This window comes from Myotis nattereri (assembly GCF_964212035.1).
Source record: "Myotis nattereri genome assembly, chromosome: 11".
Lineage (NCBI taxonomy): Eukaryota > Metazoa > Chordata > Mammalia > Chiroptera > Vespertilionidae > Myotis > Myotis nattereri.
Window position 1 is genome coordinate 70,172,676 of NC_138086.1, and position 26,336 is coordinate 70,199,011.

At 42.9% G+C, this 26,336-nt stretch overlaps 1 protein-coding gene across 1 annotated transcript in view; it reads right to left on the reverse strand.

The window, feature by feature from the left end:
• PUS7 (pseudouridine synthase 7) overlaps positions 1 to 26,336 on the reverse strand; it is a 52,995-nt gene that overhangs the window by 23,338 nt on the left and 3,321 nt on the right. The window contains exons 2-7 of the mRNA XM_081101786.1: positions 17,284 to 17,704; positions 13,851 to 13,935; positions 13,615 to 13,716; positions 9,992 to 10,136; positions 2,245 to 2,356; positions 333 to 410 (exon numbers count right to left, since the gene is read on the reverse strand). Coding sequence (XP_080957912.1) covers positions 333 to 410; positions 2,245 to 2,356; positions 9,992 to 10,136; positions 13,615 to 13,716; positions 13,851 to 13,935; positions 17,284 to 17,704 — 943 coding nt within the window. The remainder of the gene's footprint in view (positions 1 to 332; positions 411 to 2,244; positions 2,357 to 9,991; positions 10,137 to 13,614; positions 13,717 to 13,850; positions 13,936 to 17,283; positions 17,705 to 26,336) is intronic.

Here is a 26,336-nt window from a genome sequence, read left to right on the forward strand (position 1 = left end):
TGAGGGACAACCCCGAGTGCACAAATTTCGAGCACTGAGCCTCTAGTTTTTAATAATGAATGTACAAGAGAAAGAGAGAGAAAGAAAGATGCACTATCCTCATAGCTCTGCCACAAAAATCCCTTAAAATCACACAAATAATACCTGTGTGCTCTAAAAACTTTGGGAACTACAAATAAGCAAGCATGAAAAGAAACAGAAAAACAACTTTTGAATAGGTAGAGACACCATCTAAAGACTGAAGAGAGACATTCTGCAAAGCAAATTTGAGGCTTCTGAAAGGTGGTGCTAGGGTTTTGCAATGTGAACCCCAATATGTGCCCTCCACTTACTTGAGAACAGCAATCTCTTGGACAGTAATGGCCCTTTTATCTTTGGTTCCCATGTAGGAGAATATGTTTGGCTTGACTCTGGAAAGACAAAAACAAAACCATCTGAAGTAGTATACCAGTAAGAAATCATATTTTTCATAACTTCAGATTCAAAATATACTTAAAATCATAATAGATTAAGAGAATAAGGGGATACAATTTAAAAACATACCCAGGAAAACATAATATGCAACATGAGAAAGTAAGTGATGCCTGAACAACTCCCTAGCAGTGCTCGACTTAAAATGTTTGTGGCACTAAATAAGTTTAAAGACTTAGCTGGCCAGTAACAAGCAAAGAAATAATGCACTTCCTATGAATCATATGTAATGCATTACACTGCATGGCTGTGAAGGTAAAGAAATACTCATTCTAGATATACTGGTATAATGTGGCACTTTGAAAACTCTGTATCTTCAATTTAAAAAAAGTGAGTAATGATGTGAACTTTCTGAATAGACATGCTATTTCTTTGTATTCAAAAGCCAAATGCTAAAGCTGGGATCTGAACAGTTTTGCAATGAAGCTACAGGTAAGCTAGTTTACTAAGACGTATGTTATACAAACGGCTCCACCCTAACTGCAGAAAAAAGGGAGAATTTCTTGAACTCTGAGCAACCCTCAGCCCAGATCTCAGAGGAAGTCCCTCCACACCGTCTACCCTTCCTTGTGGTGCCTTGTCTATTCTCCCAGGCTCAGGTGCAGACAAAGCACCACAACTCTCTCCCAGAGAGCAAGCAACTAAAGTGAAATAAAACATTACTTGACAGAGTACTGTGTCCTGAGCTGAGCGGGGTTTCCCCCAGATTCCTATGATGCAGCCCTGCCTCCAGGTATTTCTAAATGCATTTGAAGACAGAACCTTTAAAGATGTGATTACGTTAAAATGAGGCCATAGGGTGGGCCCTCATCCAATCTGACTGGCGTCCTAGTAAGAGGAGGAAATCTGGACACACACTGAGACTCCGGGGACACGACGACACAGGAAAGGCCACGTGAGGACACAGAAAGGTGGCCACCTGCCAAGGAGAAAAAAACCAAACCTATACCACCTTGACTGAAACTTCTAGCCTCCAGAATGGTGAGAAAATTTGTCTAAGTCTGTGGTATTTTGTTATGGCAGCCACAAGTTAACACACTACGAACCTTGTTTAAACTGGGTTAAATATGTATTAGAAAGCAAATTTGTATTGCAAAGAGATTTGCTGTGGTGCCTGTACCCATTTCTTAAAAAATAAAATAAAAATCCTTCAGGACCTGGCCCATCTCTGCTGTATCTGCGTTCCTGTGAGGAAATCCGTCTCAGGCTTTCAATCTCCTTAGTTTAGTGAAACAAACCTCTGCAGCCCCATCAAAGTGTAGGCTTCAGGGAAAAAAGTTAACCCTTATGTTCAGCTGAGCCGACTGGTTACTCTCTACTACATGTGAACTAGTTAGAAAATTTTCATCTTGAATCATTGGCAATATGCAGGGAGATTAAAAAAAAAATTGATTCACCTACTGTGTAAGGAAACTGTAATTGCGAGGCATATTTGCTATCTGCTTGCCTATTTTCCCATTCCTCTTTTTAAAAAAATATATAATTTTATTGATTTCAGAGAGGAAGAGAGAGGGAGAGAGAGCTAGAAACATCAATGATGAAAGAGAAACATTGATTGGCTGCCTCCTGCACGCCCCCTACTAGGGATCAAGCCTGCAACCTAGGCATGTGCCTTTGGCTGGAATCGAACCTGGGACCCTTCAGTCCGCAGGCCGACGCTCTACTCACTGAGCCAAACTGGCTAGGGTTCCCACTTCTTTCTTATTGGCACGGAAAGAAGAAAATAAATGTCCATGTTTTGATTTTGTATAGGCACAAGAACAAGATACGAACCTTAAGTATTTGGACAGGACATTAATAGCATCCATGGTGTCTTTGTTCTCCTTGTACAGTACAAAGTGGCAGTAGCTCCCCCTAGATTTTGGCCAAGAATGCTTTCTTGGATCTTAAAAACAAAAGAATTAAATGTTATAGACACGGCAATAAAAGTCATCTGAGTTTTTTCCTTATGAAACCCTACAAGTTCATTGTCTGCTGTAGAACCTGAGTGAGAAATCGGATCTAGCCTGACAAGAAGTGCAGGTTAAGTGGTTACAGCTGTGTGGACTCTCAGTATTAAACTTTTTGTGACTGGATACTGACATTATCTGTTCATATTTAAAATCAAAAGCTGAAGGCAGGTGGTGTGACAGGTAACCAACAATCTTCACACAGCAGTTACTTTAAAGCACATGTATGACAGGTGGGCCGACGGGCTCTCTGGAACGCATGCAGTCCAGAGGGAATCCCGTCATGTCGAATTCCAGTCTTGCTTCTCATCCCCGGGTGTGCACACATACAGGCTGGACGCCTTAGACGGGATGGGGATGAAACTTGTAAGGAGTTGCCTTAATGACACATTTAGATTTTCCAAAGGCCACTTCCATCACAAAATAGCTAAAACTGGATGGTTTACAGAGAGAGCAGCTGGCATTCAAGACCTAATTGCCATTCTTGGGGAAAAGGAAATGTTAAAAATTAAGCCAGGTTAACTGTTAACTTTTGAGCTACTGTTACTTCGCTTGCTCAGCTTTTTGGAAATAAACATTTCAAGACTTTGGAGAACCTGATTTTTAACACTTCTTTTCATATAACATTTTAATTATCCTATAAGATAGGCACATGTTTAAACAATATTAGATTTAGACTTAAGCTGCCCAAAGGGTATTTCAAAAAAATCAACACTTTGGGAAAAAATACGTAAATCACAGCTGCACTTCCCAGACATACAAGAATATCTGTGGGTCTCAGGTGACACACAGCTGCAGTTGTTAATTGAACACATCTAATTTACTCAATGTCTGACACTCTATGAAAGAAAAACTGTGGAAAATATTTCACGCAATCCCTAGAAAAGAGTCTGCTTTTAAAAAATGTTCCTTTGTCTTTGTCCCTACAATAATCCGTTAGCGTGAATTCACGCACCCATCTTCAGAAACCTAAGACACTTCCAGCACTAAAGCCAAAATGTAAAGAACAAAAGAATCAATAAACCATCTGGGAAAACTGCCAGAGCACGAATGCTTAGTGAATTGCTTTTCCTTTCTGATAAATACGAGTGTGAGGCTTCTCCGCCTTGAACAGAAAAGTACTACAAGTATTTCTTTGGCTCTTGGTGTGAATGCCTCACAACTCATCCTCAGAAAATTGTGAATGGGAATATTATTTTGGTTTTCCGCCCAGATCACTACAGTTAAGCAAAGTTGTCTACACTTGGCACTTGTGACAAAAATCATTGGCATTTCATTTTATCTACATGAAACGCCAACCGCTCTTACCTGCTGCAGTTCTGACCTCTGTCCAAATGCACAGCATAAAGAGCACAAGAGAGCAACGTTTAATTTATAACAAATAATACTAAAGGGCTTTAGAGGTGAACATGCAAATGATCGCATGGGAAGTTTCTACCAAGGCCTTCGGCAGCACCTGGTAGAATGTGGTGGGGTAACAGCCATGTGGACGTTAACAATGGAATGTCGCAGAGGCAAACAGTGAACAAGCAGAAAAGTCACCTAGAGGTACAGCCTCCCTGTCTCAATCCCCTCACAATGGCGTGTCAGCTCATCCTCAAAGCTGCACTGTCTCTACCCACCACAAGTAGCAAAAGGTTTAAGACTGGACCTGGCCGGGGAGCTCAATTGGTTAGTGTCAGCCTGTTGTGCCAAGGTTGTGGGTTCGATTCCTAGTCAGGGCACATACAAGAATCAAACAATGAATGCATAAATAAGTGGAACAACAAATTGATGTTTCTTTCTCTTTCTCTGCTTCCTTTCTGCCTCTAAAATCAATTGGGAAAAAAAAAAAAAGAAGAAGCTCTAGTTGGTTTGGCTCAGTGGATAGAGGGTTGGCCTGCGGATTGAAGGGTCCCGGGTTTGATTCCGGTTAAGGGCACATGCCCAGGTTGCAGGCTTGATCCCCAGTGGGGCGTGTGCAAGAGGCTGATGTTTCTCTCTCATCGCTGATGTTTCTGTCTCTCTCACCCTTTCCCTTCCTCTCTGAAGTCAATAAAAATATACTGGGGGGAAAAAGAGGACTGGATGCAAAATGCATTCCCACTTAGAGGTTTGTGTTCTTAAATATGGGAGGACATGTACCAATATGCTCTTTGTGATTAACTTTTGATGGTGAGACTGCAAGTAATTATTGTTTTGCTTTGTGTTTTATGAGTTTCCTGTAGTGAGTTACAAATATTTTTTTTATTTGAAAAAATGTGAAATTATTATGGAAAAACAGTTTTTAAGCCAATAGATTCAAAGAGATTTAAGAGATACATTGAGCCAAACCGGTTTGGCTCAGTGGATAGAGCCTTGCCCTGCGAACTGAAGGGTCTCAGGTTCGATTCTGGTCAAGGGCATGTACCTTGGTTTCGGGCACATCCCCAGTGGGAGATGTGTGGGAGGCAGCTGGTTGATGTTTATCTCTCATCGATGTTTCTAACTCTCTATCCCTCTCCCTTCCTCTCTGTAAAAAAATCAATAAAATATATTTAAAAAAAAGAGATCCATTGAATGCAATGTTCTTACCTTGTTCATATCATTATTTGAACAAGTCATCTGTATGTAAAAGACACTTTTGAGATAACCAGGGAAAAATTGAACATGCACTGGATATTAGATATTAAGAACTTGTTGATTTTGTTGGATATGATAATGGTTTTATGGTTTTAGTCCTTATCTGTTAGATACATACTGAAGTATTTATGAGTGAACTAAAGTACTATGCAGAATTTCCTTTAAAACACTCCAACGAGAAAAAAAAAAGTTGGAGGAATAGATCAAACAAAAACAACAGAATGTTAATAATCTTGAAGACGGTTGATGGGTACAATGGGGTTAATACACTACCTCCTGCATTTATGTGCATATCTGAAACTGTCCATACTAAAAAGTTAAAAATATATTTGTGGTAAAAGTTGATGAAGTGTAGCTACATTTTTCCTTAACTACCCCTTCAGTAGTACATTCACAGTAAACCAAAAATGGCAAAAAATAAATGAAGCCAGAAGACTAAAAAACTAAATGCTATACTACCTTAAGACAGTGGTTCTCAACCTTGGCTGCACATTAGAATCACTTGGGAATCTTTTTAAAATCCTGATTTCTGGGCCTCATCCCCCAGAAATTCTGTTTCTTTATTATGGGGTGGGGCCACAACATTAGTAACAAAAAAACAGAATTTCCAGAGGATGAGGCCCAGAAATCAGGATTTTAAAAAGATTCCCAGGTGATTCTAATGTGCAGCCAAGGTTGAGAACCATTGCCTTAAGAGAAACCATGACAACTGAATGAGTTTCGGCTCACAAGCATGCATCTTTTTTTTGTTTTGTTCACCCCCACCTGAGGATATTTTTTCCCATTGCTTTTCAGAGAGTGGAAGAGCGGGAGGGAGGGGGAGAGAGAGAAACATGCATGTGAGAGAGACACATCCACTGATTGCCTCCCACACTCGCCCCAACGGGGATGGGGTGGGGAGGAGCAAACTCGCCAGGAATGTGCCCTTGACGAGGAATCGAACCCGAGACCTTTGGTGCATAGGCTGACACTCTAACCACTGAGCACACTGGCCAGGATGAGCATGCATCTTTTATTGGCAAATCCAAGCACTGAGCATGCATACAATTACCTCCTCTGCCAATACCAGATGCAAAGATTCTTTTTCTAAGTGCACTCGGTATACAAAATAGTAAGCATATGCATTGATTAACAGAAAACCTATGAGTATCAACTTATTTCTGGGTAGTTTAACTTTGTAAAACCCCAAATCCTTAGAATGCTACGTAGCACATGTATGGCGTTACAATTTAAGTGAATCTAAAATAACTTTCAGAATTTCTGAGACATTCTAATTTAAAATGTTAACGCAAAGAAGCCTCAGGCTGAGAAAACAGGAAGTGGCCTTCCGATGGTCTGCTATGGCAGCCCCTGTCTAGTAGAAGCAGAAACCAAACAAAAGAAATGCTCAGGAAGGTTCATGAACCCCGGGCAGAGACCCTCATGAATAAGGAAGAAACAAAATGTTTGTGGCTCAAGAAAGATGACAGGACGGAGTAGCATGCAGAACATTCTTTCCTTCTTATTCAAGGCCGTGCCCAGTGCTGCACCCCTGCACGCCAACCTTCCAGCTTCCTCAGGGATCCTGCTCCATCATCTCTCTCCGGCCGGAATTTTCACCCTCCCTCGGCACTGGCTCTTCCTTCCGTCTATCAACATGGTCAGGGCTCTTCCCCTTTAAAAGTCCGCCCTAGGTCTCCCTCTCCTTGACCATGTTCCTTTCCCTTCTCCTCCTTTTGAGAGTTTATTTGAAAAAGCAGTCTGTGTTTACTGCCGTCCTCCTCAACCTACTGTGTAAACTGGTGTCCGCCCTTACTCCGCTGAAACTGCTCTGGCAGGCACCAATGGTTTCCATGTTGCTAAAACCCGGCGGACATGTTTCAGAGTTCTGTTCTGCTGGGCCTATCTGCCATGTTTCCACTGTTAACCACTCTGGCGACGGGAATGCCCTCTTCCTGTGGGTGCCATCACATGAGTCTCTCCCACAGAGTCCCCTTTTCATCCACCTGGCTCTCCCTCCCGAGTCTCTGTGGATCCCTAGCTCAGGTATCCGCCAGGGATGGACAACCTCTACGTATCACCTGGCAGAATTTTGTTTTGTTTTCTTCACTTAAGTCTTTAAAAAGAAGTTCTTAGAGGTATTTGTAATGTACATGATCTATCCCAAAACATAAATCAATTTACCCGGTTAGATGGTTTATTAATAATCACATATTTTCAGAAAAATTCTCTATGTAGGCTCCGGTAGGTAAATCCAATGTGCCTTGTCTATCAGACTGGACGTCTAATTTGAAGTAGTGGGTAATCTGTGACGTTTGGGCACCATCATTCAGAATCCACTATGCCTATGCTTTTAGGATGCATGCTCTACTTGAGAAAACAGTAAGAATTTGTACCAGGGTCTGGTAGTAAATGGACTCTAAAAACATGATAAATGTAGATTTGCAATGAAGATCTGAAAGCTAATTAATTCAAATGCTAGGCAAGGTGACCGAGGAGGAGTTGTCATTGGTATCAGGTTCTATTTGCAGGGGCATGAACAAGACTCTGGATACCAGCTCTCCCTGCCTTTCCAATGGTGATTACTTTAAGCCACTCTTGTTCTCAGGTGGGGATCTAGACCTGTAAGAGATGAATGCAGGCTCTCAAGTGCCTGTCTGGGTCCATGAGGAGACAGGGGAGGAGCGCTCAGAGGGAGACCTCTCATCCACCTTCACTAAATGCCACACCACCTCAAGCCTGGGAGGTGCAAGCAGTGATCCAATCTAACCTGCCTTCGTGCTTCTTTTTAAAGTGAAAAACCCATTGTTTTACTGAAGATGTGCAAAGGGAGATGGGGAGGAGTGGTGTACGTCACACAGAGCTCAGCATCTCACTTGGAAATTCTTAAGGGAATTTCTTTGGGGGGAAAAAAAGAAAGAATGGTGGGATTGGCATAAAGCACAGAACATGTAGATAGATAAAGAGAGGGCCTGAGAGACCTGGTACCACTCACTTGAGACAAAAGGGTGAGAAAACTAAAATGGCCCCTTTGGCCTTAAATGCGCTAACTCCCCTCCTTGAAGATCACAAGCATCAATATCAAGAGGTTTTACCTTTTCTAATTTGCTTCCTCATGACCACACTCAGCAGAACAAGATCCTGACTTTTCTTCTTGCCTTTGCAAGAGGGTGGCTGACCAACATGGACTGCCTCTCTGTCGGGAACATCTCCCTAGCAGCCCTTCTCAACCTGGGTTCCAAGGCATTTGACTGTATGAAGCAAGTCGCCTTCTCTTCTCTCCATCTAGAACAGTTACCAGCTACACACTAATCTTGGGAGGATTGGAAAAAATAGTCACTCACACCATATTCCACTGGGCTGAACGCTCTTGAACAATTCTGGCTGAAGAAAGACTACTGGGTAATATTTTATACTCCTGACTCAGACATCGAAGTAACATACAGTAACCACACCATTAGTTTGTGGAATTGGAAGTAATTAACAACACGTAACCACAAGTAGCTTCGGAACACTTCATCTCACTTTTCTTTTTGGCATCCACTGAGAAGTGGCCTCCAATCTCCTTTTTCTTCTCCCCAACTGTTCGAGGTTTCTCATTTCTGTTACCATCCATACTTACTGATTTCACTGTATTATTTTCTCAGGCATAGCTAAACCTAATTTCTGCCCATTTGTCTTATATCCTCTCATTTCATTAGAACCATAGTTAAAAACAATAAAGGTTTCATATATTCACAGTATTAACCTAAGGAAATATGACCAAGCATTAATGCTTTGAACAGTCTTTTTTTTTTTTTTAATTTGGTCTAGGGGTTTTGCTCTTAACAAATATGTAAATTTGCAATGAAGTAACTAGAAATATCTAGAAGTAACTAATAGGGGCCATTACTAATAGAGGAGGAGAGTGAGGAAACAACTTTTTCTTATTGTTATTTTCATTAAAATTTTAACTACTGATTTGACAAGGAAAAACTATCTACTATTTCTTAAGATTATATACAAGTAGAAATTTTCATGGCTGTAGAAAACATCCTACATAGTAAAAGGCTAATATGCAAAGAGACCGAACGGCAAAACGACTGGTTGCTATTATGTGCACTGACCACCAGGGGGCAGACACTCAACACGGGAGCTGCCCCTTGGTGGTCAGTGCGCTCCCACAGTGGGAGCACACCTCAACCAGAAGCCCTATGCCGGGTTCATGCCAGCGACATGAACCGGGAGTCTCTCCCACCTCTGTGGCAGCACTAAGGACTCCTCGGGGGATGTGCAGGGAGCGGGCCTAAGCCGTCAGTCTGACATCCCCCAAGGGCTCCCAGACTGCGAGAGGGTGCGGGCCAGGCTGAGGGACAACCCCATCCCAGTGCACAAATGTTGTGCACCGGGCCTCTAGTCAGAACATAAATATCAGAGATTCACTGAAAACACACCCATTTCAAATGAAAGATACACAAGGTTTAGGCAAAGGGGTGCTTTTCTATATATCCAGTGGTTTTTCTTTCTTTTTTTATTTTTTATTCTGTGGTTTTTTCTATGTGAGTGAAGAAGATACAGTAGGAAAGCCAGCAGCTCTTTCAATATAAGAACTTTGCCAAAAATATATACTACTAGGATAGGTGACAAGCATTTTCTGTCCATCTGAAAGCTTTCTTCTCTCCACGAAGAGCACAGAATGAACAATAGCCTTTCATTTTCTTCTTGAATTGCCACTCAGACCCTCTGCTCTTCAGGGGATAGGTCACTCCTAAGACGCTCTCTCAGGCACCACTGTAATTTCAGCAAATCTTTTCTCACATAAACAACCTAACGCCCCCAATCAGACAGATATTTTATAGGATTGCTCCAGCATCTGAAATAATATTACCCACCCTCTTTGAAGAAGTGACACGGTCAATATCCTCCTTTGAACAACAGCAAAGTAGAGGAGGCGCGGATCTGCCTCTGGGGCTCACCAGGCAGGAGAAATGCCAGGTCACTCACACACTTACTTGCCAGAGCCTTCCTCCCAGCTGCATGGTAGGCTACAATATATTTCTTCCCCTCTCTATCCTCTGTTTTTGTCTCTAATCCTGGAAACAGAGACTTAATTGCTTGATGGATGACAGTTCTTTTCTCTTTGGTGTCCTCAACAACCTATTAAAAACATAGATAATGATATTACAAATTTAACAAACCTTAAATAGAGAAATCATACTGATGAGTGAGCAAAAACACTATTTATCTTATTAACTATGTGAAATAACAGAAGTACATGCATGTGATTTCAGGAATCTTTTAGAGCCTCACAATATGCAAACGCAATGAGCCTGTTAATGGAGCATGTCCATATACCAGGCACTGTGCCAAGCACTGTGCAGACGCTCCCTCAGGGACTCTACTGGACAAGCACTTCAGGGCCCACAGACAGAAATGCAGGGATGTCAGAAACTCCCTCCCTCAAACAGTCCAATCTACAACTGCCCCACAATGAATTCTATACCAACTCATTTTATAATGATGTGTTAGTACATCTGTTCACAATAAAAAAAAAACCCAACATCGAGAAAATGTAAACTTATTAGTTACATAACGGTTTTTTAATTTTTGAATGGGTCTCACATTAAGAAACACATTTCACATCTGGATTCAACAGTTGGAAGGATGTATGTGTACATATCTTATTAACAATTTAAAAAATTTTAAGAAACAATACTTACCCTTACTATGTACAATCCTATCTAATAATAGACAAACATGGTAATTAACCATACCTCCGACACGCTTCCCATTGGCTAATCAGGGCAATATGCAAATTAACTGCCAACCAAGATGGCGGCCAGCAGCCAGGCAGCTGAAGCGAACAGGAGGCTTGCTTGCTCCAGTGATGGAGAAAGCCAAGGTTCCCCACCTGCCTTGCCTGCCTCTGAGCTGCACTCTAAGAAACAATGTTGCAATTATAGAAGCTAAACAAAATCCAGAAACCTGCTTACAGCCATCAGAGCTGGAGTGAGCAGGACCGAAACAATGTTGCAATTATAGAACCCAAACAAACCCTAGATTACTGCTTTCAGCAGCCGAGGCCTCAAGCTGGAGCCGGCCTTAGAGCTAAAGCCGGCTCTCAGCTCCAGTGACAGCCATAGAAGGTAAATAAATGCCAGAAAAAAAGAAAAAAAGGAGAGGTTGGGAGCTTCAATCACCCGCCAGCCTGAAAACGGCCCTCAGCCCCTCACCCAGACTGGACAGGCACCCCAGTGGGGACCCCCACCCTGAAGGGGGTGTGAACAGCTACAAACAGCCATCATCCCCTCATCCAGGCTGGCCAGGCACCTAAGCGGGACCCCCACCCGGATCCAGGACACCCTTCAGGGCAAACCAGTCAGCCCCAACCCATGCACCGGGCCTCTATCCTATATAGTAAAAGGGTAATATGCAAACTGACCCTAACAGCAGAAAGACTGGGAATGACTGGTCACTATGACACACACTGACCACCAGGGGGCAGACGCTCAATGCAGAAGCTGCCCTCTGGTGGTCAGTGTGCTCTCACAGCGGGGAGCTCTGCTCAGCCACAAGCCAGGCTGATGGCTGCCAGTACAGCGGTGGTGGTGGGAGCCTCTCCTGCCTCGTCAGCAGCGCTAAGGATGTTTGACTGAAGCTTAGGTCTGCTCCCCACTGGCAAGTGGGCATCCCCCAAGGGCTGCCGGGCTGCCAGAGGGATGTCTGATTGCCATCTTAGGCCCAATCCCCTGGGAGCAGGCCTAAGCCAGTAAGTGGTCACCCCAAAGGGGTCCCAGACTGCGAGAAGGCACAGGCCGGGCTGAGGGACCCCCTATCCCCAAACGCACAAATTTTTGTGCACTGAGCCTCTAGTACACTATAATTTTCTATTTTATTTTATTGCATTAAAAAAAGTTAAGATCCACTGAATTGGGTTTATGACCCACTAGTGGACTGCAACCTGCAAGCTAAAAAACACTGAGCTACTACTGCTAGCTAAACTTAATGTTTTAGCAAAATGCAAAAGAAAAACTACATTATAATTACAGACAAGTGACATGTGCATACAGAAAAGTGAGTCTAGATCTAGAATTTACTAAAAGCAGTGAGTTGGAATCATGATTTGTGTGTATGAGTGAAAACATACTTAGGTCTTAAAAGTTCAGAAAGTCTGCTTTCCTTGGTTTACAGACAAAGACACCTGCCCATGGTTTATGCTATCTAAAAGTAAAAAATTTCAGTAGATAACTACATAATAAAAAAATTTCAGCATAACTACAGTTTGTAAGATGGTAAGTCTTGTCACCGAGGTAGGTATATCATGAGGCTAAGATACTCCACTGCATTACATAAGTAAGGGAAACCCAGACCATCCTCCTGGAGGATTCTCAGAACCAATTCTTAGAGATTTTCTCCCTGACATTTTGTCTGTAAGGAAATTCAGTAACTGAAGATCTCTAAAGATCACACACTTTTGGGAAGTTTTGGTGGGTGGAACAGAAGTAGATGAGGGTTGGAGACAGACAGTGATTTCTGAGAAATTATAAATTCTTACTAATTAGGGGTGATGGAAGGAGGATTTTCAAATACCCCCAGATCCAACAGGTTGCTAAAATATGCTACAAAATGGCCCTAACCAGTTTGGCTCAGCGGATAGGGCATTGGCCTGCAGACTCAGGTTTGATTCCAGTCAAGGGCATGTACCTTGGTTGTGGGCACATCCCCAGTGGGGGGCGTGCAAGAGGCAGCTGATTGATGTTTCTTTCTCATCGATGTTTCTAACTTTCTATCCCTCTCCCCTCCTGTCTGTAAAAAATCAATAAAATATATATTTTTTTAAAAAATATGCTACAAAATGAATTGAACATAAAATTCTAAAAATCTCATGCTACAACATTCGTAAAATTTTGTAACACATCACCCTGCAAAACGATCACCTAGAGCTGCTCTGTCCCATACCATAGCCGCTAGCCACATGTGGCAACTGAGCATCTGAACTGTGGCTAGTCTAAACTTAGACATGCTACCAATTTAACAAAGGATGTTAAGGACTTAGTAGGAAAAACACAATGTAAAACATCTCAGTAATTTAATTCCCCTGGGTAGCACTAACAGAGCAGAATAAAATGTCCAGAACAAAAGCTTCTTTTAAAGAAGGGATTTACTATTCTATGTAGTGGCTGAGCTCTCCTTTTCTTGAATAGAAGTAGACTTACGCTGAGCAGAAAAATGCTCCCTTACTTCCTCCCCCCAAATCCTTTCCCTTCCAGAACCCTATCTGAGACCAAGAGGCTGCTGGCACTGGAGGGAGGGCCAGGCCACACCTCTGACCGCCAGGTTGGTCAGTATGATATAATAGTCACTATCAGGTACAAAACAGGTTTCTTTGTTGATTTATGGTCATCTGAAACATTTTTTTTAAAAAAACACCTTTTTGGTCATGGTTTATGTTGGATAGTGGTATCTGTTACTGACAAAAACATTTTTTAGTATATACAATGCCCTCTTAGGTCAAATAGGACATCATCCTTTTGTTAACTATTATAATTTTACCAACAGACACTTACCAACATCTACCCCCCAAAAAGCAATGAAAACCCTATACAACCTTTTCATATGTTTCTGTAATACTTACCTCAATGGCAACACTGGTTTCCTTATTTTTAAAAAGCTGAAGCTCTTCTAAACGCTGTTTTTCTTCAGCTGTCAAAACTGTAAATACATCTTCTGAAGGATCCTTTTAAATAACCACAAAAACTCCCAATGAGTCACACACAGAATTCAAGGCTGTTAGAGCTCTATATTTCTTTGATCTCTAAAAAATGCTACTTTTATACAGAAGGTGACTTTTGCTAGAGAGCTGGCTCCTACCTCCTCATCCACTGGGATGGACAAGTCATCCAAATGGCTGATGCGCCCATCTTTTCCTATTTCGTGAACAACGAAGTCAGAGTATCTGACGAAAAGAAAACACAAACTTTCAGAGCATTAACATTTTGTTTCCTGTTAATTTTAGGAAAAAGTTTATCAACAGTAAGCCTTACAAACTCAATATAGAAAAATCTGTTGTTTCTATATGCTAACAGTAAACTATCAGAAAGAAAAAAGAAAAAAAAAAAGAGTAAAATTCCTAGGAATAAACTTAACATAGGACGTGAAAGACCTGTACACTGAAAACTACAAGACATTGTTAAAAGAAACTGAAAACAAAAAGAAATGAAAAGATATCCCATGTTTACTGATTGAAGAAATTAACATTGTTAAAATGTCCAAATTGCTTAAAGCAATCTACAAATTCAATGCAATCCCCAACAAAAGCCCGAAGGCATTTTTCACAGAAATAGAGCAAAAAATCCTAAAATTTGGGAGAAACCACCAAAAAATCCCCTAAACAGTCAAAGTAATCCTGAGAGAAAAGAACAAAGCCAGAGGTATCACATTCCCTGATTTCAAACTATACTACAAAGCTACAGTAATCAAAACAGTACAGTACTGCCCAGCTAGTGCTCAGTTGGTTGAGCACAGTCCCATGAACCAGGAAGTTGAGGTTCGATTCCTGGTCAGGGCTCATGCCTGGGTTGCGGGCTCGATCTCCAGTAGGGGGCATACAGGAGGCAGCTGATGGATATTTCTCATCAATGTTTCTATTTATCTCTCTCCCTTCCTCTCTCTGAAATCAATAAGAAAATATGTAAATAAATAAATAAAACCCTTAAAAAACACACTGTGCAATATCGGCATAAAAACAGATCAATGGAACAGAATCGAGAGCCCAGAAATAAACCCATACTTTGTAGACACCTAAATTATGACAAAGGAGCCAAGAAATACAATGGAGAAAGAAAAATCTCTTTAATAAATGGTGCTGGGTGCCCTAGCTGGTTTGGCTCAATGGATAGAGCATCATTCTGTGGACTGAAGAGTCCTAGGTTTGATTCCGGTCAAGGGCACATGCCTGGGTTGCGGGCTTGATCCCCAGTGTGGGGCGTGCAGGAGTCAGCCGATCAGTGATTATCTCTCATCATTGATGTTTCTATCTCTCTCTCCCTCTCTCTTCCTCTCTGAAATCAATAAAAAAATACATTTAAATAAATAAAAACTGGACAGTCATATGCAAGGGAATAAAACTAGACCACTGTCTTATACCATATGGAAACATGAACTCAAAATGGATTAAAGACTGGAATGTAAGACCTAAACAAATAAAATATATACAAGTAAGCATAAGCATTAAGCTTCTGGACATTGGTCTCAGTGGTATTTTTGTGAATTTGACTCTAAAGGCATGAGAGTCCAGCTGGCATGGTTCAATGGTTGAGTGTCGACCTATGAACCAGGAGGTCACGGTCGGATTCCCGGTCAGGGCACATGCCCGGTTGTGGGCTCAATCCCCAGTGTGGGGTGTGCAGGAGGCAGCTGATCAGTGACTCTCGCTCATCATAGATGTTTCTATCTCTCTCTCCCTTTCCCCTCCTCTATGAAATCACTATATATATAGATATATATAGTGATATATAACAATAAACAATAAAATATATGTAGTGATATATATAACAATTTATATATATATATAAAAATGCAAAGGCATAAGAAACAAAACCGCAAATAAACCAATGGGACAGCAAACTCAAAAGCTCTGCACAACAAAAGAAACTATCAACAAAACAAAAAGGCAACCAACCATATTATTTGCATATTATATTTGCAAATAATATGTTCAATAAGGGGTTAATGTCCAAAATATATAAAGAACTCATACAACTCAACAACAGCAACAAAAAACAACCCGATTAATAAATGGGCAGAGGGTCTGAATAGACATTTTTCCAAGGAAGACATACAAATGGCCATCAGGCATATGAAAAGATGTTCAACTTCACTAATTATTAGGGAAATGCATATAAAAACCACAATGAGATATCACTTCACATGTGTTAAAATGGCCATTATAAAAAACAAGAAATAACATGTGCTGGAGAGGATGTGGAGAAACAGTAACCCTTGTGCACTGTTAGTGGAACTGTAAATTGGTACAACCTCTATGAAAAGCAGTATGCAGATTCCTCAAAAAATTAAGAATACAACTACTATATGCTCCAGCAATTCCTCTTCTGGCTATTTATCTGAAGAATAAGAAAACACTACATAATTCGAAAAGATATATGTGTCCCATGTTCATTGCAGTATTATTTATAGTTCTCAAGGCATGGAAACAACCTAAGTGTTCATCAATGAATGAGTGCATAAAAAGAAAATGTGGGATACACAGGGTGTCTAAAAAAACGTATACACACTTTGAATGGTTATAAAATGAGTGTTAACATACACTTCAAAATTAAGTGAATGATCAGCTAGTATATACACTTTCAACGAGTATCAAGTCAGTGTTTATTAACATACAGTTCATTTTAAAAACTAAGTGAGGAAAAAAAAACACAAAAAACTAAGTGAGTTATCAGCTGTTAAAGTGTATATACATTTTTTTTGTCACTCTATATATACAAGAAAAGATGAAATATTGCCATTTGCAACAACATGGATACATCTTGAGGGCATTATGCTAAGTGAAATAAGTCAGACGTAAAAAGAACAAAAACTGTATGGTTTCACTATATTTTCTTTAAATGGTTTCATTTACTTATTTGGGCAGCTCTCATCCTTTTTTTTAATTTTTTTTTATTTTATTGATTTTTTACAGAGAGGAAGGAAGAGGGATAGAGAGTTAGAAACATCAATGAGAGAGAAGCATCGATCAGCTGCCTCCTGCACACCCCCTACTGGGGATGTGCCCGCAACCAAGGTACATGTCCTTGACCAGAATCGAACCCAGGACTCTTCAGTCCATAGGCCGACACTCTATCCACTGAGCCAAACTGGTTACGGCAGCTCTCATCCTTTTGACCATCTGTGAAATTAATCCTTGGGGAACAGAAATAAATAGAAGACTATACTGCTGATCTACATATATAAAAGCCTAAGCGACTGGCCAGCAGCTATGATGCGCACTGACCACCCGGGGGCAGACACTCAACACAGAGCTGCTGAGCTGCGGCAACTTGGCAGCTATGGTTCTCGAGTGACGCACCTGGAACCAGAGAGGAGGGAGCCCAATTCCAGGGTGCGTCACCCGAGAACTGCCCTCTCATAATCCAGGACCCCTCGGGGGATGTCAGAGAGCCGGTTTCAGCCTGATCCCCACAGGCCAGGCCGAGGGACCCTGCTGGTGCACGAATTCGTGCACCAGGCCTTTAGTTTCTTTATAAAGAACATAACTAAAATAACTTTGTACATAAATGAAACATACCTTTCTTTTAAGATTCCTGAGAATCCTTGATGAGAACTTACAAACTTGGTGATGCCTACATCCAGTTCAGTGAGTCCATGCTTCATCATGTCTGCAAAGCTCTCAGCTTCCCCTTCCTCCTCACCCTCCTCTGAAAGGCCATCTTCCTCCTCCTCTTCCTCTTCTTGCAACGGGGCATCCGAATGTTTCTTCCTCTTTCCAGCACTTACAACTTCAGGTAGCCCAGGCACATTCTCACAGCTGGGTGGAGAGTTATTGTCTATCCCATCCTGACCTTTGGTCAGCCAGCCTTCTGAGACCTTCTGTCTTTTTGCCTCCTCAGCTGGGGTCAGACTGTCATTATCTTCCACAGCAAGGGATCCACGTTTCAGTGACACACCAGTCATTTCTGTCATCTCCATTTTTAAGGCTCCAAGAAAACCTTTTAGGAAGACAGAGTAGACAAGTAATAATCACTTCTTTAATTAAGTGGGTTTCAGCAAACAGAAGCACAGTTAATTTTGTTCCTAGTCCTAAAAACCATTAATTAAACGAATTCTTCCTGCCCTGGCCCGTGTGGCTCAGTTGGTTGGGCATTATCTAGTGCACCAATTCCCAATTCCCAGTCAGGGCACATCATTGCCAGGGTTGTGGGCTCAATCCCTCAACCCCAGTAGGGGGTGTGCAGGAGGCACCCGATCGATGTTTTGCTCTCACATGGATGTTTCTCTCTCTCTCTGTCTTTCTCCCTTCCCCTTTTTCTAAAAATCAATTTTAAAAAAAAGAAGAGAGAAGTGGTGTTTAAAAAAATAATAATTCTTCCGAATGTTGGTGTATACCTTTGGTGGCATACAAAAATGACAGAACATTTTTGCAAAAATTTGACTGTGTGCATCAAAAGCTTTAAAAATCTGTATACCTTTGCCCCAGTGGTTAGAGCATCCACCTGCAGACTGAAGGGTCGTGGGTTCAATGCCAGTAGGGGCCGTAGGAGCATGTACGGTAAGCGACCAATCGATGTTTCTCTCTGTCTGTCTCTCCCTCTTCCTTCCACTCTCTCTAAAAAAATCAATGGAAAGAATATCCTTGGGCCAAAACCGGTTTGGCTCAGTGGACAGAGCGTTGGCCTGAGGACTGAAAGGTCCCAGGTTCGATTCCGGTCAAGGGCATGTACCTGGGTTGCGGGCATATCCCCAGTAGGAGATGTGCAGGAGGCAGCTGATCGGTGTTTCTCTCTCATCGATGTTTCTGGCTCTCTATCTCTCTCCCTTCCACTCTGTAAAAAATCAATAAAATATATTAAAAAAAAAAAAAAAAAAAAAAAAAAAAGAATATCCTTGGGTGAGGATTAACAACAACAATAACAAAAAAAAAGGCTGCAAATTCTTTAAGTCTATTATTTCTTTTGTACATGCCAGAAAATCCAGCAGGATATAACAAGCATCAATAGATATTTTGCAGAATTCTTAAAATAGGTGCCCAAATAGTTCCCTACCTATAAAGATCAAAGGCACAATAAATAGCAAATCCTTAATGAAATAGTGGACCCGGGCAATAACCATCAATATCCACTAACATCACAAAGAGAGACAACCAGACATTGACTACCCCTGAAATTACATGCTATAATTTATGAAGAATATTTACTGATTGAAATTCTATGTCTAACTGCTAGTGCCTTCAACTAATAAATAGCAAAGGGAAAAAAAGAGGAAGGGGAATCTCCAGATAAACCTACAAAGAAATGCAATGGGTGGATCCTGCTTCAGATCCTGATTTAAGCAAACCAACTATTTAAAAAACATTTATGAGGCGCTGGCTGAGTAGTTCAGTTGGTTAGAGTGCTGTCCCGATATACCAAAGTTGCGGGTTCAGTCTCCGGTCAGGGCACATACAAGAAGCAACCAGTGAATGCATAAAGTAAGTGAACAACTTATTGTTATGTGAGTGTGTGTGTCTCTCTCTCTAAAAAATCAATTAAAAAATAAAATTAAGCCCCCGCTGGTTTGGCTCAGTGGATAGAGCACTGGCCTGTGGACTGAAGGATCCCGGGTTCAATTCGGTCAAAGGCATGCACCTCGGTTGCAGGCTTGATCCGGGGCCCTGGTTGGGGTGCATGCAGGAGGCAACCAATCAATGTGTTTCTCTCACAACGATATTTCTTGCCCTCTCTCTAAAAATCAATGGAAAAATATTCTTGGGTGAGGATAAAAACATTAAATTAAAAAAATGTTTTTATTGATTTTAGAGAGAGAGGAAGGGAGAGGGAGAGATAGAAACATGGGAGAGAATCAACATCACTGCCTCCTGCATGCCCCTCACTGGGGATCGAGCCCAAAACCCCAGCGTGTGCTCTGGCCGAGGATCGAACTGGTGACCTCTTGGTTCATGGGCCAATGCTCAACCACTGAGCCACACCAGCCTGGCAAAATAAAATTAAAAGCATTTATGAGAATCTGGGACACTGAAACACAAGGGGTATGTGATGATATTAGTAGTACTGTCAACTTTTTAAGTGAAATAATGTTATTGTGGTTACATTTAAAAACAGAATCCTTGTATTTTAGAGATAGAAACCGAGCTATTTATAGTTGAAAACATATGGTCTGGAATTTGCTCCAAAATAATTTACCAGCCCCGGCCAGCATGACTCAGTGGTTGACTGTCAACCTATGAACCAGGAGGTCATGGGTTGATTCCTGGGCACATCCCCAGTTTGTGGGCTCGATCCCCAGTTTGGGGCGTGCAGGAAGCAGCCAATCAATGATTCTCTCTCATCGTTGATCTCTCTCCCTTTCCCTTACTCTCTGAAATCAATAAAATATATTTTAAAAAATAATAATTTACCTGTGGTGAACAGAAGCAGAGTGGGTGTGGATTTGAAACACGACTGGCTGAGTTGGTAATTTGCTGAAACTGAGTGATGGGAGCACAGGGAGGTCATCACATCATCATTCTCGCTACATTTTGTTTAATATTTTTTATAATAAAAAATAAAAGTGCAAAGTCTAAAATGATATACAAGCTATTCTACTCTGATCAAACCACCAATCTGTTCAGGTCCGTTGCTCCCTTTCTCCCATGACCTGTTCTTCAAATGCAGAGATATCCAGGCCCACGACACCACCTCTTCCACCTTTACTTGTTCAAGCGCCCCAAACCTCAATGACGCTTAGCCACTACTCAGTATTCTTGTTCACGAGTCCTTCTGCCCCATGATCCTTGCTAAACCTCAACCACGTACAATCTGACTGCCTGTGCCTATGCTTCTGGCTGCTGCTGGAGAAAAGCTGGCCAGTCAGGAGAATTACTCTTAGGACAGCCCTCCACACTGCCTGGCCCTCCCCAGTCAGCAAGGTCTCCCGGCAGACACACCTCCCTCCAGCATACTCCCAATGAGGCAGGACAGTAAAAAGCTAGGAGAATTCCTTGACAAGTAGAACGGGGAAACTGAGACAGATATTGAACCAGCTGAGCAATTTACAGCCAGATAATAAATCGCAAAGTCTCATCTTCCCTAACCAAGGACACTTAGGAGCAAATGGTTTACACATTCCAGACCACGCAGGTAGTAGGCCCGCCTGTCTGGTCCCTCCTCTGTGACATTCTTTGAAGGTGAAACTAACCAGAGAATGATCCTGACCCATCTATAAGTTCATTTGGATGAATCACCATATCAAAGGACACATTTTGAAATCTGATGAATATTCTGTTGAGATTCTCCGGACACTTCCCCTAAAATTCCCTGCCATCAGAAAATAGATAAAAACCCTTAAGACAAAGGACCCAGTGTATGCTCTGGAGCATGCCCTTGCCTCCCCCCTTCCCCCCCCCCCCCACACACACTTCCCACCCCTTCTTTCCTCAGGGGTGTATCTTTGTTTTCTTTCTAAGTTCTAAAGGTTCCCAGGGGACTTACAAGCAGGGGAGCATTGGGCAGCAGCAACTGTCTCCAAGGGCCCTCCTTCTGCCTCTGTAAGTTGTTTCCTGAGTTCACACAACCCAGCTGGCTCCATTCTGTCTTGGTGACTTTTTTTCCTAAAGGGCCAAGGCAGCCCTAACTGGTTTGGCTCAGTGGATAGAGCATCGGCCTGCAGACTGAAGGGTCCCAGGTTTGATTCTGGTCAGGGCACATACCCAAGTTGTGGGCTCAATCTCCAGTAGGGGGCGTGCAGGAGGCAGCTGATCAATGATTCTCTCTCATCATTGATGTTTCTATCTCTCTCTCCCTCTCTGAAATCAAAAAAATATATTTAAAAAATAATAAAATAAAAATAAATAAATAAAGGGCCAAGGCAGCCCTGCCTGGGTTCACTCCTGTTGCTGAGATCTTGCCTCTTCTCTCTTAAGTCCTTCCCTTGTTTCCCTGTCCCCAGTTTTAATAAATGTACTCTCAAAATCGCCTGGACTTATGCCACAAAATCTTTCCTGCACAAAGTCAATAACCCACACATTACAGACCTTAGGGGGCAGACCTGCCTTGATCTCAGTCGCTTTCCCGTGACAAGACCACATATTATAACCATTCCCCTTAATAGGGGAACCCTCTTAAGGAAAGCCCATACTTACTTTAGCACTCACTCCTCAGCACTGCACTTCATCGCTTCAACAAACTTTCACCATGCACCCCTGCACCAGACATTATCCCCACTAGGGACAAGACAGGGCACTGAATGAAATAAATGCCCCACCGGCATTGGCTTCCTTGCCCAAATAACAGTCATTCAAGCCTGGCCCTATCTGACACCCTTTCCCAACGCAACACAGATCACTGCTTTCTTGCTTCAAAACTCTCCTGCTTCTTCCTTCCTTCCTGCCTCTGGAGATGCTTGCCCCTTAAATTTGGGCTTCTCCCGTCTTGCTCCCTTCTCACTCCTAAGTATTCCAGTCAAGACCCCTCCATCTCCAACTCCTACCCAGGGTCCAAGGCAATCATAAGACAGCTAAACGCCGAAACCGGTTTGGCTCAGTGGATAGAGCGTCGGCCTGCGGACTGAAAGGTCCCAGGTTCGATTCCGGTCAAGGGCATGTACCTGGGTTGTGGGCACATCCCCAGTAGGAGATGTGCAGGAGGCAGCTGATCGATGTTTCTCTCTCATCGATGTTTCTAACTCTCTATCTCTCTCCCTTCCTCTCTGTGAAAAATCAATAAAATATATTTAAAAAAAAAAAAAGACAGCTAAGCAATGATAAAGTGTATGTGGTGAGTTTGTTCAAGCCTCGCTTTAACCCTATCACAGAAGGGTCATTACCATTCCCAGCTTAGCACTAAAAAACTGAGGCCCAGAGATGAAGCATCTTGCTCCAGTTTACAGAGCTAGTAAGAGATAGAATCAAATGCTCAAACTCAACATGCCCTAAATTGATCTCATCATTTCCCATCACAAACACACTTCTGTTACATTGCACCTCTTACCTCAGGGAATGTTACCACCAACTAACTACCAGTCACCTGTGTCAGAATATGGGCGTCATCCCACTCCTCCCTCTCCCCTACACCTATATCAGTGATTTCGTGAATAAAATTCTAGAAGGTTTAGGACAACATTGTTATGCCCAACATCCTTGGAATGAGAATATCAGCAGACCATGAATCTGAAATATCAACCACTGGTTTCAACTCTTATTAGGCGAGTAACAGTTTGTGGGGTATAATGTGGAGCCTGGTCTAGGTTTTGCCATTTAATAAACAGATCACTTAATCTCTCTCAGCTTCAGTTTATTTCTCTGTAAAGCTGAAAAATGATGACTTGGTCAAAGGCCTGTGATAACTGTTCTATTTAACTGTGGGTCATTAATATTTATTATGGATGGTTTACACAGAGTTGTTATTGCTGAATCTGGAGAAAAAAACAAAGCTTATGCTTCTTTCATTCACTAGGCTAATGATTAAACATGGTTTTCTCCTTCAAATACCATTTAATTTTTTAAAATGAAATCTTTATTGTTCAGATTATAGTTGTTCCTCTTTTCCCCCCCATAGCTCCCCACCACCCGGTTCCTACCCCCCCCACCCTCACCGCCCCCCTCCTCATCCAGAGGCGCACGATTTTTGTCCAGTCTCTTCCCGCATCCCCCACAAGAATAGTCAGTCCACTCCCTTTCTATGCCCCTGATTCTATTATAACCATTTAATTTTAAGAAACCCTCAGAGCACTGGCAGTAGCATCAAATACAACCTTCAGTATTGTTTGGAAGTCTTTCCTGATCCTGTGGACCCTTGCCTGATCTTTTTTTGGTTACATTTAACTAGAGGGCCGGCGCACAAAATTCGTGCACGGGTAGGGTCCCTAGGCCTGGAACTGCGATCAGAGTCGATCTTCCAGCAGCCGGCCCTGCCCCCTGCCACTACTGCAGTTGCCCTCTGTGTGTGTGGGGGGTGATCGGCAAGGCTATCAGGGCCCTGGCACCGCCTGCATCAGCCACCACCCACCCCTGGTTTCCAGTTCCTGGTTCCCCATTGGGCAATCAGAGCCTGCCGGCTGGGGGAGAGGGACCGAGAGGTTGGCCATTCCCACCAGCTCGCCGGCCCTGCCCCCCCACTGGAACCAGTCGCCCTCTGTATGTGGGGCGACTGGCGGGACGATCGGGGCCCCAGCAGACATGCCACTACCCGTTCCTGGTTCCCCATCGGGCAATCGGAGCCTGTTGGCCAGGTGGAGGGATCGAGAGGTTGGCCTGATCCGGGCCTGCCGGCTGGGGGCAGCTCCTGCATTGAACATCTCCTTCTGGTGGTCAGTGTGCATCACAGCCACCGTCTGGTCGATTTGCGTATTACACTTTTATATATATACTAGAGGCCTGGTGCACGAAAATCGTGCACGGGGGGTAGGTGTCCCTCAGCCTGGCCCCCACCCTCTCCAATCTGGAACTGCTGGTTTCTAACTGCTCACCTGCCTGCCTGTCTGATCTCTCCTAACCCCTTTGCCTGCCTGCCTGATCGCCCCTAACCGCCTCTGCCTGCTGGCCTGATAGCCCCTAACTGCCTCTGCCTTGGCCCCCGCCACCGTGGCTTTGTCTGGAAGGATGTCTGGTCTAATTAGCATATTACCCTTTTATTAGTATAGATATAAGATTATATATATAGACTAGAGGCTCAGTGCACGAATTCGGGCACCAGTGGGGTCTCTCGGCCTGGCCTGCGGGACCGGGCCAAAACTGGCTCTCTGACATCCCCCAGGGGATCCTGGATTGTGAGAGGGTGCAGGCCAGGCCAAGGGACCCCACAGTGCACGATCAGGGCCAGGGAGGGACGCGGGAGGTTGGCCAGCCAGGGAGGGACCACAGGAGGGCTCAAGGGCATGTCTGGCCCATCTCGCTCAGTACTGATGGGCCGGATCCCAGCAGCAAGCTAACTTACCGTTGGAGCATCTGCCTCCTGGTGGTCAGTGCATGTCATAGCGAGTGGCAGAGCAGCCTTAGCATATCATTAGTTTATTACACTTTGATTGGTTGAATAGCTGACCAGACACTTAGCATATTAGGCTTTTATTATATAGGATTGCAAAGACAAGTTCATTAATCTCACTTTAAAAAAATGTATTTTTTTATTAATTTCAGAGAGGAAGGGAGAGGGAAAGAGAGAGGGAAACATCAATGACAAGAGAGTATCATTGATTGGCTGCCTCCTGCACACCCCACACTCGGGATCGCGCCTGCACCCAGGCATGGGTCCTGACCAGGAATTGAACCATGACCTCTTGGTTCATAGGTCAACACTCAACCACTGAGTCACGCTGGCTGGGCCTCACTTTTGTTTTCAAATGAAATTATACCTTACATTTGTTATAGGTGATGGCCCTATCAGACATGACTTATTAAAGTATATGTAGCACCACACTGCTGGTGGGAATGCAGACTGGTGCAGCCACTATGGAAGACAGTATGGAGTTTCCTCAAAAAACTAAAAATGGAACTCCCATTTGACCCTGTGATCCCACTTCTAGGAATATATCCCAAGAAACCAGAAACACCAATCAGAAAGGATATATGCACTCATATGTTCATAGCAGCACAATTCACCATAGCTAAGATCTGGAAACAGCCTAAGTGCCCATCAGTAGATGAATGGATTAGAAAACAGTGGTACATCTACACGATGGAATACTATGCTGCTCTAAAAAGGAAGGAACTCTTACCATTTGCAACGGCATGGATGGAACTGGAGAGCATTATGCTAAGTGAAATAAGCCAGTCAATGAAGGAAAAATACCACATGACCTCACTCATTCATGGATAATAAAGAACATTAGAAACTTATGAACAATAATAGATACAGAGGCAGAGCTGCCTCAAACAGATTGTCAAACTGCAGCCGGAAGGCCGGGGAGGGTTGGGGGGCAGGAGGTAGGGGGGTAAGAGATCAACCGAAGGACTTGTATGCATGCATATAAGCATAACCAATGGACATAAGACACTGGGGGGTAGGGGAGGCTAGGGGATTGTCAAGGGTGGGGGGGGAAAAGGACACATATGTAATACCCTTTGTAATACTTTAAGTAATAAAAAAGAAAAAAGAAAGTATATGTAGCACCAATGATTATAAATCACTTAATATATATTTTGCTAAGTTCTGTATTTGGGCCTAGAAGCTGAGAACATAGTAGAACAGCTGTGCAAACTGCTAAACTAGAAGAGGCAGAACTGAAATTAGTATTGTTTATATAAGGAGGAACTATATAAAAGGAAAGATTGAAATGCAATATAACTTTATTTTTTTTAAATCCTCACCTGATTTCTTCCATTGATTTCTATAGAGAGTGGAAGGGAGGGACGAGAAGAGGAGAGAGAAAGATAGAAACATTGACATGAGAGAGACACACGGATTGGCTGCCTCCCACATGTGCCCCTGCTGGGGCTGGGGAGCCTGCCCTTGACTAGGCATGGAACCCATGACCCTTCAGTCTGCAGGCGAATGCTCTAACCACTGAGGGAACCAGCTAGGGAGCAATATAGCTTTTAAATGAGAAAGTGCGGCCCTAGCTGGCTTGGCTCAGTGGGTAGAGCGTAGGCCTGTGGCCTCAAGAGTCCCAGGTTCGATTCTGGTCAAGGGCACATGCCTGGGTTATGGCCTT